This window comes from Balaenoptera musculus, chromosome 8 (genome assembly GCF_009873245.2).
Source record: "Balaenoptera musculus isolate JJ_BM4_2016_0621 chromosome 8, mBalMus1.pri.v3, whole genome shotgun sequence".
Lineage (NCBI taxonomy): Eukaryota > Metazoa > Chordata > Mammalia > Artiodactyla > Balaenopteridae > Balaenoptera > Balaenoptera musculus.
Window position 1 is genome coordinate 21,176,504 of NC_045792.1, and position 12,764 is coordinate 21,189,267.

A 12,764-nucleotide genomic window follows, 5' to 3' on the forward strand; every position below is an offset into this window, starting at 1 on the left:
GGCCTGTCTTGTCTCCCTTACGAAATTGAAAAAGCTTGCTTCTCCCCTAAACATTGTTGGAGGACCAAACTGGTCCATTCACAGGCCACTAGGCATGCCGTGCATATCCTTATCTTTACACATTTGCTTAGGTTGGCTTCATCTTCTGAAAATATCTTACCCCTGTCTCTAACTCTCAAAATGAAGTCCCACTTTCCCCATGGAGCAAGCCTCTTGTGATTACTCTAAACCACAGATGTAAATATTTTTACTTAGAGTTTGGATTTGGAAACACTCATTTGACCAAGCTGTTCTATTTTAAGAAATAAATAACATATTAATAAACTATCAATTCTCTGTACTAATATACAAAAAATATTTAAAATATACTACTTTTTAAAGACTATCAGATGGCCTCAATTACATTTTTCTTAAAGTGAAGATTAAAACTAACATATTCAGACTAACTTCTCTAACTTCTATTCAGACTATGTATTAATAATATTAAGAATTATTTACTGCTACTACTTATTAAAAACATCAGGTACTTTGCTAAATGTTTCTATACTGACACTAGTATTTCTCACAAAAACTCCTAAAAGTAGGACTATTATTTTCATAGTAAGGGCAAGAGAACAGTGGGTCAGAAGTTACTTTTCAACAAGTGTCAGAAGAGAATTCAAACCCAGATTTATTTAATTCCAAAGCCTGTATTCTTTGCATGACACCAGCTGAGTCCTAGTGATACAGGCAGCCAGCCATGACACAGAATATCCCATAGCTAACCTACAACTGACATGTAGGTATCTGGCTCTAAACTGTAAACTCAATTCAATTTGGATGCAAATAACTTAAGAACACAGACTACAGGGACCAATAACCCATGGAAAATAAGATCATTTTCACTATAAGAAAAAAAGCTATCAGAGTTATGGGGAGAGAATATGGCCACATATGCCAACGTACTGTAGGGAAAGAGGCCTCTTGCTGCCCCTTCCCAGCTACTGTTCTTGCCCAAGAGATTCCAGCAGCACAGGCAGCATATCTCTGAGCATTCCCCCAAGTATGTCTGCTGGCTACTTTGTCATTGGGCTTGACTAAAATTGTTTCCACATACACAGCTGTCATTTCTCTCTGACCTGTAAAGCCGGGAATAAATGAAGACTTGGAATGCCATTTCTGAAAGACTGCCAATCCCTATGTGGCTGGACTAATAAAAAAACATCCTCTAGGCATTCAAATGAATTAAACAATTATCGAATTCCTACTGTGTACAAAGCAGTCAATAAATGCTTGCTAATGAAATGCTGGAACCTTTCATGGAATCCAAGAAAGGAACCATGGGGTTGTTACTGTTTAAAAAAAAAAAAGAAAGAAACTTAAAATCTTCCACTTTCATCTAGGCCTTAGACTAACTAAAATATAGCACCATCACCAAATGGTGTTTATTAATTATACTACTCCTCTCTCTGTGTGAGAAACAAAAGAAAAATAGAGAAATATATTTACGTTAAGAATGTAAATAATACATCAACATCATAGACAAGCAGATTGGTCAGGACATATTACGGCTTGATGAGTATGAGATATAATTTCTCATTTAACTCAGATAGGAGACTTTAGAGGGATGGGAAGGGAAGGAAGGAAGAAAGAGAGGGTGAGGGTGAGGGGGAGAGAGAGAATGAGAGAAAGAAAAAGTTTTGTCTTTGAGAGAGAGAGGGAAAGGCTATGCTGGATAAGAAAAGAGAGAAAGTAAAGCCCAATACAGAACTATGTTAAAAAGTAGGTAAGACTAGAACTACAGTGTGATTCTAAGCTACATGAGAGCAGTGAAAAATGACAGAGCCCAAAGTAACATTCCAACTTAGCATCTTTAATGGTGGGGTCAGGAATTACCGGCAAGTTTCATGCCTGTATAAAAAATGTTTTGTGAAGCAGTAAACTTCTCGAAGGCAGACAAATTGAGGGGAGCAATGTGAATTACTAAAATATCTGAAATACAGAGAACATTTAAGAAAAAAATAAATCTAATACAAACACTAAAAATATAGGTAGCAAAATTATATCTGGCAGAGGACCAATTTAATTGCTGGATTCAAATCATGTTATTGCCAACATGACATATGTTTTTATATATATGGTTAGGGGTCATCAATTTTTTTTTCTTTAGGACCTACTCTGTTCTTAGATTATTGTGTTATTCTCCAAAGATTTCCTCAATAGAGGTTAACTTTAATTTGGTCTCTAAATTTTTTCAAATAAAGCATAAAGTCTAAATTAATATAGAATCAGATTTAGGAATTATGTTGCTAGACCCAGTAATGTGGTTCCAGGGTCGACAAGGATTTTATTCAGTATTTTTACATTTCAAAAATCTCAATTTAATATATTTAACACCTTTTGATCAAAAGTCTAAGTGAACCATGGTTAAAAATATCAGTGTCATTGGTAGGGAGTGCTATTGTCATTCAGCTCTGTATACTGACTGTTCACTTCAGTTCTACAATGTCACTGACACTGTTTCAAAGCAAATACTCAGCACATTCTTACCCTGAAAAATTAAGACACACAAATCACAAGCAAAACAAACTTGAAAATTTCAAACTACTACATCCATACCAAAGTCTGTCAGTAAAAAGCAAGCACGATAAAAGAAAAGCACATCTATGGAGTCACGAAAAGCCATTTTCTCAGAAATATTTGTCAAAGATTTCTAACTTGAAAATTATACATACTCATTTTAAAAGAGGATAGTGATAATACATGCTGCCATTCAATTTTTTAAAAAATATTTATTTATTTGGCTGTGCTGTGTGGTAGCTGCAGCACACAGGATATTTACTTGATGTATGCGGGATCTAGTTCCCCAACCAGGGATCGAACCCCGGCCCCCTGCATTGGGAGCAGGGAGTCCCAACCACTGGACCACCAGGGAAGTCCCTGTCATTCAATTTTAGTAACAATGAAACTAACGTAAAAATGTAAATTTAGAGTATGTTAAAGAAACTGATGAGGATTCTTAAATTTTAGATAACCTATTCCTATCAATTAAAAATGAAAGGCTATAAATTCCATACCTTTCCAACTGCTTCTGATGTTTCTCCTCCCTCGCCTGAGCCTTCATCTGTTGTACCTCAATAGTATCAGGCTTCCTTCTTCGCATGTATAGTTCATGGTTTCCCATGCATAAGGCCAAAATCCGCTTATTGATTCTCAGACGAGGTGCATAAAAAACAAAATCCTAAACATAAAGGAGCCCAAATTTAAAATCTTCAAGAAGGACAGTCTCTCTCACAATAACCTGTACTAAATTTCAACCTGTGCTATGACTTCTAATGTCATAGTCCATATAGTTTAGAAATCATAAAATTTCTTCACTCCTCATGTATATGCCATACTTTCACATAACTGGTTCCTCACCTTTTCATTCCCTACCAGTTTCATGGAGAAGCTAATGTTCTTACCCTCTCAGTGCATTAAATGTCATTTATTCTTTTTTCTTCTCCAAAGAAACTATGAGCATCAGTTTCTTCACCTCAGAGGAGGATTTTTTGTTTGTTTTGCCTCTTGCCATTAATCTCAAAACTGGACCTTTGTTCAAGGCTGTTAAGCTTTTTAACCTAGAAATGTTCTCCATATCTTTGTCTTTCCAATAACTGAGTTTATATACTGGAGTATACTTGACACTAGAGGAATCAAAAAATCTATTTAAATATAAAGATTTCTTAAGTTCAAGGCTTCAAGTTATGAAAATACAAAGTTCATAATGCAAAGCTCTATAAACAAGTTAATTTAGAGTAGGGCAACCTCTACTAATTCTAGCCACCAACATGTTTTTTTAAAATAGGAATGCTGATTGTTTTCAACCACCTCCTAATAAATATTACCTACCTTATAGTTAAAACTCAGTTAAAATAAAACTCTGGTAATTTACATGTTGTAAAAAGATTAAAACCTTGTATTTTTAATGTTATTTCATCATTGGGAAAGTTAAACTACGAAAAGAGAATATTCCTCAGAAGCAATTCAGTAAATGAATAATGCCATTCTTCAAGTGGTATCATAGCAAAGTGGTAGAAATTAGAGTTAATACATAAAATGAAAGAATTTTACTTACAGGTGCCTTTTTGTCAATCGGCTTTATAACAAATTTTTTGTCATTAAATGAAATATTTCTGATTTCACTCCAGGGAAAACCAATTTTAGGTGTTAACCTTAAAAAATGAAAGCATCCCTTAAGATTAATGTATTCTCATTATAAAAAGAAACTGAACCATTCCAGTTAAGTCCAAAGTCCCCTTGTCCATAATCCCCAATCCCAATCCCTCCCATCTTGAGCTAACCCCTCTTTCACATTCCCCATCTTTATCTGTAGTCATAACTATAATAGGTACTCTTACAGAAACTCATTCAAAAATTTTCTAAAGGAAGAAAAAGAAGAAAAGATTTCATCCACAAAAATTACTCTTGAAGTCATTTTTGCTTTTCAAAGATTTCAAAATTTTCTCTTCTGAATGATATAGCATTTTAACTTGCTTTGTAATATATGAAAAAATATATCAGAGTAAAATTAGTAAAATCCTCTCTTTTGGAGTTATTCTATTTGCTTAGGAATGTGTATTTTATTAGATACTTGTAAATAATGAAAATAAAATTCTGGAGCCAACCCAGAATAAAAAGAAACGTCTTAGGAGAAGGCATTACTGGCACAGACTTGGATGCTTATGTGAGATGGTAAATTAAAGAAAGGAATAAAGCAATTGTAGCTATCATTACTGAAAAGTGCTCTAAGAGCCTGACATATATATTCCTGGTCAATTTCAAAGTAAAATTACACTGTTCACTATGCATGATACAGGAGGAATATTCTACTTCATTGATGTCTAAAAATATTCAAAACAATTCCTGTAAGATAAATGTTCAAAAAAAAGTGTTACAAAATACAGTAAATTATACACCTATTAATTCATTATCTCACTGCTCCTGATGTATACATGTTAATTTCAATTTCAACCTACATGCCAGGCATAACATTTAAGGAATCACTCTTTATCTACGCGAGAACAAATTTTAATTAAGTTACTAGACATAACTCACAAGACATCAAGAAGCACACTTCAAATAAAAGTCAATCATTCTATTTAAAAAATACACTTGAGAACTCTGAATCTGCAAGATGTTGAGAAAACAGATATATGTTATCTGAGAGCCTATGTGGCACTAACGAATCTTTTAATTTGGGGGGCGGGGAAAGCAGTTAAGAGTAATTTAGCCCAAAAAGAACTTTACAAACATAAGAGCAAAGCCATATAGACCAATGAATAATTACTAGTTTACTATGCAACTAATTTACTTACTTGTCATCATGTTCATAAATATTCAGACCCAAAGCATCAACGCCTAGCCACAATTCAGTTCCCTTTTTATTTTTTATTTCAAAATAGTTGACTCCATACATTTCTAGATCCTGTGCAATCTTCAGGTATTCCATCATAGAATCTTCCCTGTTGAAATAAAGCTAATTTTAATATATGTAAGTAAAAGTAATACCAAACAAATTACAAAAACACTCTGGATTAAAATTTAGTGCTTTATATTTATTTATATAAGTCAAATAATCTGTTGGGGATAATCTGATGTAATAATAAATGTTATGAAAAAAAAACTTTAATTTGAGAAAAAATACTAAGAAAATAACCACCCAAATACCTTAGCATTCCTCTATGTTCTTCATGCCAGTTCTGTATTCTTTCTTCCCACTGTTCTTTTGTCAGTTTGTGTTGTTCCAAAACACTGCAAGGAAAAAAAAAATCTATGAAAATGCCTCTAAGATTCAAATATTCTTTTTAAAAGTCTAGAATAATTCAGTACCTTAACTATGGTAGCCACACAAAGCTATACACATGATAAAACTGCACAGAATTAACAAATATATATATACACACAAATGACTGCAGTAACACTGATGAAACCTGAATGGGGTCAGTGGATTGCATCAATGTCAACATCCTAGTTGTGATACTGTACTAAAGTCATGCAAGATGTTACCATTACGGAAGGCTGGGAGAAGGATACGCAGGACCCAGACCTCACTATCGTTTTTTACCACTGTGTGTGAATCTACAACTATCTCAAAATAAAAAGATTCTATGACCCTGAAACTATTTTACATAATATATGTTTTTAAGATAGTTATATGGCTAGTTTATGGGAATTCAAATGTTTGAAATGAATAAAATATTGGGCCAAAAAAAGGGAAAATGACTTCCTTATGATTAATAAAAAAAATTAGACAAGAACAGACTGAAAATCAGAATTCTTGGGTCTTAATTCTTCTATGACTCTATGTATTTACTTTCTTTGCTGCTAAATTTAATTTTGTTGTTTTCTATCGGTAATACTTTGATATAAGAAGTATACAAGTGAAAAGGCATTTTTTTCACCACCACCCCCAACACTTCAAATAATTTATTAGTTTCTTTTGTATCCTTCCAGTGTTTCTTCTGCAAATGTAAGCAAACACAAACATTCTCATTTTCAACGACTAATATTTTAACACCAAATGAGCAAATTCAGCATGCATATAATTTACCTGCTGTGTTCACTATCCTGCTATGTATTTCTATTCTCCTTGGGAATTATGATGATAATTATCCACCTTTATTGATGAATACTCAGATCCTATTTTACTGATAGCAAAAGCTGTGGTATTAAAATATTATTTTTTTACTATGTAAAAATTCTAAGGTAAACCCACGGATTTCTTAGCAGCATAAAGGAATCTTGGGATATAATCTTCCCTTGGACAAGTTACTCACTATTTAGAGTGAATTCCTTAATGGGGCCTCAGACAGACCATGATGTTTTTACTACACACCACTTTCTCTATGTATCCTCTTTTAAGCTCTTGCTTTTGAGGAGATTTTTGTCTTCCTCTTTACAGCATTTAAGTTTCCACATTTTTCTTGTCTTTATACTCTCTCTTGCCATCTGGCCTCTGTGCTCACCAAGAGGCAAGCCTTGAAGGCATAATCAGTGCAGCCAATTGCAGATATTACAATGTTAACTAAATCTGAAGGTATGGATTAATTAAATTAAATGTCACTAAGATTTATGTTCTAGCTTTTTATATTCTGCATTTCAAATCTCATTCGTTTGCATTTTGTATAATGTGCTTGTATTATTAATCTGCATGACTGGTTTGCAGGTATCCAAAAATTCCCACTTTGGAAAAGAATCTGAAAAAGAATGGATATATATGGATATATATATATGTGTAACTGAACCACTTTGCAGTACACCTGAAACTAACACAACATGGTAAATCAACTATACCCCAATATAAAATAAAAATTAAATTTAAAAAAAAGAGATAAAAACTAAAAAAAAAAAAAGAAAAAATTCCCACTTTTTTTTCCTTCTGTCCAGGAAAAAGAAGATCTTCTTCACGTTAAGGCTAATCTGTCCCACCTGGCTTTAAATCTGTCTATTTGGGACTTTAAAAGACTTATGCCTCTATTTTCTCAGGATCTTCACTCCATCATTTATTGTCCCCTGCCTACATATATTACCAGATACAGGCATACCACAGAGATATTTTCGGTTCATTTCCAGACCACCACAAGAAAGCAAGTCACACAAATTTTTTGGTTTCCCAGTGCATATAGAGGTTATGGTTATACTATACTGTAGTCTATTAAGTGTGCAATAGCATTACATCCATAGAGACAATGTACATACCTTAATTTAAAAATACTTTATTGCTAAAAAATGCTAACCGCCATCTGAGGCTTCAGGGAGTCATAATCGTTTTGCTAGTGGAGGGTTTGAAATATTGCGAGAGCTACCAAATGTGACACAGAGACATGAAGTGAGCTAAAGCTGCTGGAAAAAATAGTGCTAAAAGACTTGCTTGATGCAGGGTTGCCATGAACCTTCAATTTGTAAAAAACACAATACCTAAAGCACACAATAAAGCAAAGTGCGAAAAAAGGAGGTATGCCTATACGCTTATTTGTGTTAAGAGGGCAAAGATCACATCCATGTTGCTCACCACTTATGCCCAGTGCCAGAAAAAAAGAGGCAAAAATCTGTAGAGTGAATAAAGGAATTAATTCTTTTCCATCTTTTAAAGAACATGTCTATAAACTCATGCTTCCCTCCTCTTAGTATTTTTCTGTGTCACAGCCAAATTTCTTTCGTGAACTGTTCATATTCACCATCCTTCATTTCCATACCTCACATCACCACCCCCAGTCCACCACAATCTGGCTTCAACCCCCAACAATCTACTGAAACTGCTCTTATACTACAGATACTTCACACTCAATAGGTTCAAAACTGAAATCTTCCTCCTCTGAAATGTGTTCCTTCTCCTCTTACCTTGAAAAGGTATTACAAACCACCCAAATGCCCAAGTCAGAAACCTGGTACACAAAAACTTATGTATATCTAGCTCTTTTTAAAAGAGAGGGATACTATCTGGTGGAGCTGATTATTCCTATCAGCAGACTGCTAAACTCTACTGTGGGAGAACAGATTGCTTGTCTGGGTTTTTCAATACAAGAATTATAAACATCCAACAAAATCATCAAATTATTGTGTTTGATTTAGGTTCACCAAATAAGCTGATTACTAATTTTCCCCCAGATACTTAGTGATAAAAGTTTGTTATATACTATACATGGAATAAATCAACAACTGAAGGTATCTTCTCCATTCTAAACCAACAACTTAGTATTCTGACTTTATGAGTCTCTTTTAAACTTAGATAGCTTGAATTAGTCCTCCTTAGACTAACAACTTGAAGGACACCTGACTGGACCTTCAAAGTTAAAGACCAAATCTTGAACAGCATGTGCTATCTTCCTTCTTCTAAACAGAATGGGTTACAGCACATATGCATGTAAAATAAGTTAAATTAATTGTGTTTAAGTGATTACAGTATCAAAAAAAATTTTTTTTAATCACATGACTATTAAATGTAAGCCAATTACTTCATCTGGTACTCACCCAAACAGCAATCTGATCTAACACTGAAAGAACACCTATGTCATACTTGTTGAGATAAAACATGACTATTTTATGAACAATTAAGAATTTTAAGGGTAATTTTGATTATATATAACAGTTACCTTATGTTCTGATTTAAAAGCTAATCTGCTGGCATTTTACTATATATAAATTATACCTCAATTAAAATAAAAACTTTTAACTGAAATGAAATTCTACTGTACCAGTAATCAGTTACTCAATTTAGTGCTTAAAAAATGTGAGACAAGGAATTTGGGGCTGGAATAATCATCAAAAACAAACAAAGACTAATAAGTATCTCATATTCCTGATTCTTTCAGTGAACAACATGCATTATTTTACCTTCTAAGATAACTATTATTGTTGTAATATTAAAGAGCAGAACAGTATAACATTTAATAACCAATTATTAAAGCTACTGTACTTAAGGGTACCTATAAAGCATACAACAGAATATAATTTATTAGCCAAAAATAATCATTAATGCTTACAACCAAAGGAAATTAATAAAAAGTAGACAAAGTAGTTTTGTCTTTCTTCATATTTAGTACCTATGAAAAAGAAATTACACCTAAGGGCTTAAATACTATGAGGAAGTGATAGAGAACTGAAATTTTAGGTTAATATACAGTTTTGCCTTTAAATAGAAATTTTAAAATTCAGGAATCTGAGCTAAGAATTGTAATAACTTCTCTGGATTCTAAAGAAAAATCCCCATGTACATTCTAGTATCAGGGTCATGTACGCTACTATAATTAAGAACTGAGATATTTAAAAGTAACATTTGATGTACTTTCTAGATTTTATATATAACACTACCAACTAACACTTGTATTCACAATTAAAACTGTAAAGTATACAGTTCATGAACTGTAATCATAAACAGTAAGGTTGACAGAGCACAACTGTTATCCCCAGTTTGCAGATTCAGACACTGAGGCTTAGAGAGTTTAAGTGATGTACTAAGGCCACATAATTAGCAAAGGGTAGAATCAGCATTCAAAATCTAGGTCTTCTGCTAATGATGTTTTCCTGTGCCATGCTACTTTAAAATAACTGTTACATTGAAACTGAGTCCCCCTAAACCAAGTTCTCTTACTGAGTTTTTGATTAATCTCTCTATCCAAAACTTTACTCCCTTTCCTTGTCCCCTCTGACCTCAATCCTGTGCTAACTGAATCAACCAAGTCAGATGACTAAAGTTGCTACTGTCCTACTGTCGCTAATATTGTTAATGTACTAAAGTTGCTATTATAGATATCATCATTAATGTACAAACTCAGGTTGTTTCTCCAGGGCAAGATGAGCTAACAGACCCTCAAGCCACGGACCACTGGCCAGAGAATCTTAAACTACAGACTTCTGACTCCCAAACTGTCACAAGACAATGATTAATTCAAGCCTCTTTGTTCTTCCCCTTTAAAAAGCCCCTAACTCAAAGACCAAGTGGCAGTGGATCTGAGGCTTGTCTCCCACTCCCTTGCTTGGTACCCTGCAATAAATGCTACACTTTCCTTCACCACAACCAGGTGTCAGTAGACTGGCTTTCCTGCCTGGTCTGGTGAGCAGACCCGAGTTCAGTAGAGACAGCAGTATGCTGCAGATGAGAACAGAGCCCTAGACTAGGAGTCTGAAAACCGAGTTTAAAAAGCCTTTTGAAAAGTTAGAAACTTAATTTTAATTCTATGGAGGAAATATAGCCTGGCACTTATTATTTTCAAAAGCATTTATTAAGCAACTATCTACATGTGAGAATTTTTACTAATGAGCAACAATAGTCATGTCTTCCTCAAGCCCAAATTATCACTGCCTCCATTTATTGCTTATCTTGTGGGAATGAGAAGAGGCAGAAACTTTAAGTAATTACAGAGTATATAAATCTAAGTAGCTTCTGGGTCATAACTTTCAAAATTATACTCTCTGATCCAGCTGGCAACTTAAAAATCTAAAACAAACAAACAACAACAACAAAAAACACAACCATTTACAAACTTCTTAAATATGATTTTTCAGAGACTATAACATAAAAGCACATTTCACTTACCGCTGGGGTAGGAGTCTATCATTAGCCAGGTAGCCTGGCTTATGAATCTCTTTATTAAAATCTCCATACTTGGCTTGGACAGCATAGGAAGCCAAAAGAACTGCAGTTTCTGGTGGACAATATATCTCATCATTTAAGATAGCTTCTTTAACTTGCAAGAAGAAAAGTCTCTGGGTTATTTCTTGAATTAATTCCTCAGAAACATCTTCAGGAAAGAATTTAGCTCTAAATTTGAACTGCAAAGGATTCTCTTTTTTAACATCTTGTTGTGTCACCTGAAACAGTAATTTCAAGTACTGTCAAAAATATTAAGTTCACAATAACTGACCACAGTCACATAAACTTCTCTTTGGAACAAAGTAGGATGTAAAACATACGTAAGATTCTAAATCTATTAAGATTCTAAACCTGTAAAAAATGTATGTGTGAAAAAGATTCTATGCTCATGAATGTGACCGGTAGTTCACAGATCCTAACTAATACCCAAATTGAAATTTCTCTTGAGAAGCTTATCCTGAAGATGTTTATATTAAGGTCAAAGTACTAAGTAACACCTCATAATATTTTTTACTTCTGAGTTTTCAAATAGGAAAAATGAACATTTCTTTTTTCGAAGATGATAAGTTGATGGTACCTTACTAAATTAAAAGACATGATACCTCTAATGATTCACAGAGATAACTGTAAAAGGAAGCTTGAAATCAGTCAGACTCTGAGCTTTTCTGGCACAAATTGATGACCATGATAATTTCAAAGAACCTTAATTATTAGCTGCATGTTATCATACATGCTTTACCTTTTTATTTAGTTTAAGCCACGTAGAATAGCCCTTGCTGTCCACATACTGCAGCCCAAAAAACCAGACTTCACGCAAACCAACCGTTTTCACCACCTTAAAAAAAAAAAAAAAGCCAATTTCAGTTCAACACTCACATTATAACTGGATGGCACTGTACTTCAAAAAAAGAACAAAACTACATAGAAATTATAGGTTTATTCTTTTGCTACAGAAAAGATCTTTCCTAAATTTAACATAGTAATTAAAGGAACGTTTCTGAAAATTTAAATTCAGGTTTTGTTTATTAAATTTTGTAGTGTCATTTCAATCTTATTTGATCCACTTTTTTGTATGTCCTTTTCCTTCTTATCTCCCATCATGACCCAAACAGATAAAAAGAAGAATCTGGGGAACAGATACAGAGCTGTCATAATCCCACTTTTCCTATTTCAGTTTAGCACCCCACCCCCAAAACTATACTATTAGGTAGCCCAGACAATCATATCATTTTGGCGATAAGAGTCTCTGAGGACATGTAAATGCCATGCCTCAGGGTATCCAGCTGCTGATTTCACCCCCATTCTTACTTCCCTTCATTCACCATCATATATTCTATATTCTACCGTCACTGAGCAAAAAATCATCCTTGGAACATGCCATAAATTTTACACTTCTACACCTTTGGCCGTGCTTCTTCCCCTGTCTAGAATGTTTCTTCTGTACTTTTACCACCTGTTAAATAATGTATTCCTCAAGGTCCAGCTCAACTAACGTGAATGAAGCTTTCCTATCATCTAGATAAAATTAATCACTTGATCATTGATAATCCCATAGTACTTTACCTATACTGCTATTTGAACATTTATCATAATTAACTATTCTTAGTAGAGTGTCTATTTACCCTCCTTGACTGTTTAAAGCTAAGGAGAG

At 33.8% G+C, this 12,764-nt stretch overlaps 1 protein-coding gene across 2 annotated transcripts in view; it reads right to left on the reverse strand.

Moving 5' to 3' along the window:
* RDX (radixin) overlaps positions 1–12,764 on the reverse strand; it is a 98,271-nt gene that overhangs the window by 51,844 nt on the left and 33,663 nt on the right. For both annotated transcript variants that reach the window (XM_036860184.1, XM_036860183.1), the window contains exons 4-9: positions 11,853–11,948; positions 11,057–11,331; positions 5,689–5,772; positions 5,337–5,483; positions 4,097–4,193; positions 3,057–3,220 (exon numbers count right to left, since the gene is read on the reverse strand). In XM_036860184.1, the coding sequence (XP_036716079.1) occupies positions 3,057–3,220; positions 4,097–4,193; positions 5,337–5,483; positions 5,689–5,772; positions 11,057–11,331; positions 11,853–11,948 (863 nt within the window). The remainder of the gene's footprint in view (positions 1–3,056; positions 3,221–4,096; positions 4,194–5,336; positions 5,484–5,688; positions 5,773–11,056; positions 11,332–11,852; positions 11,949–12,764) is intronic.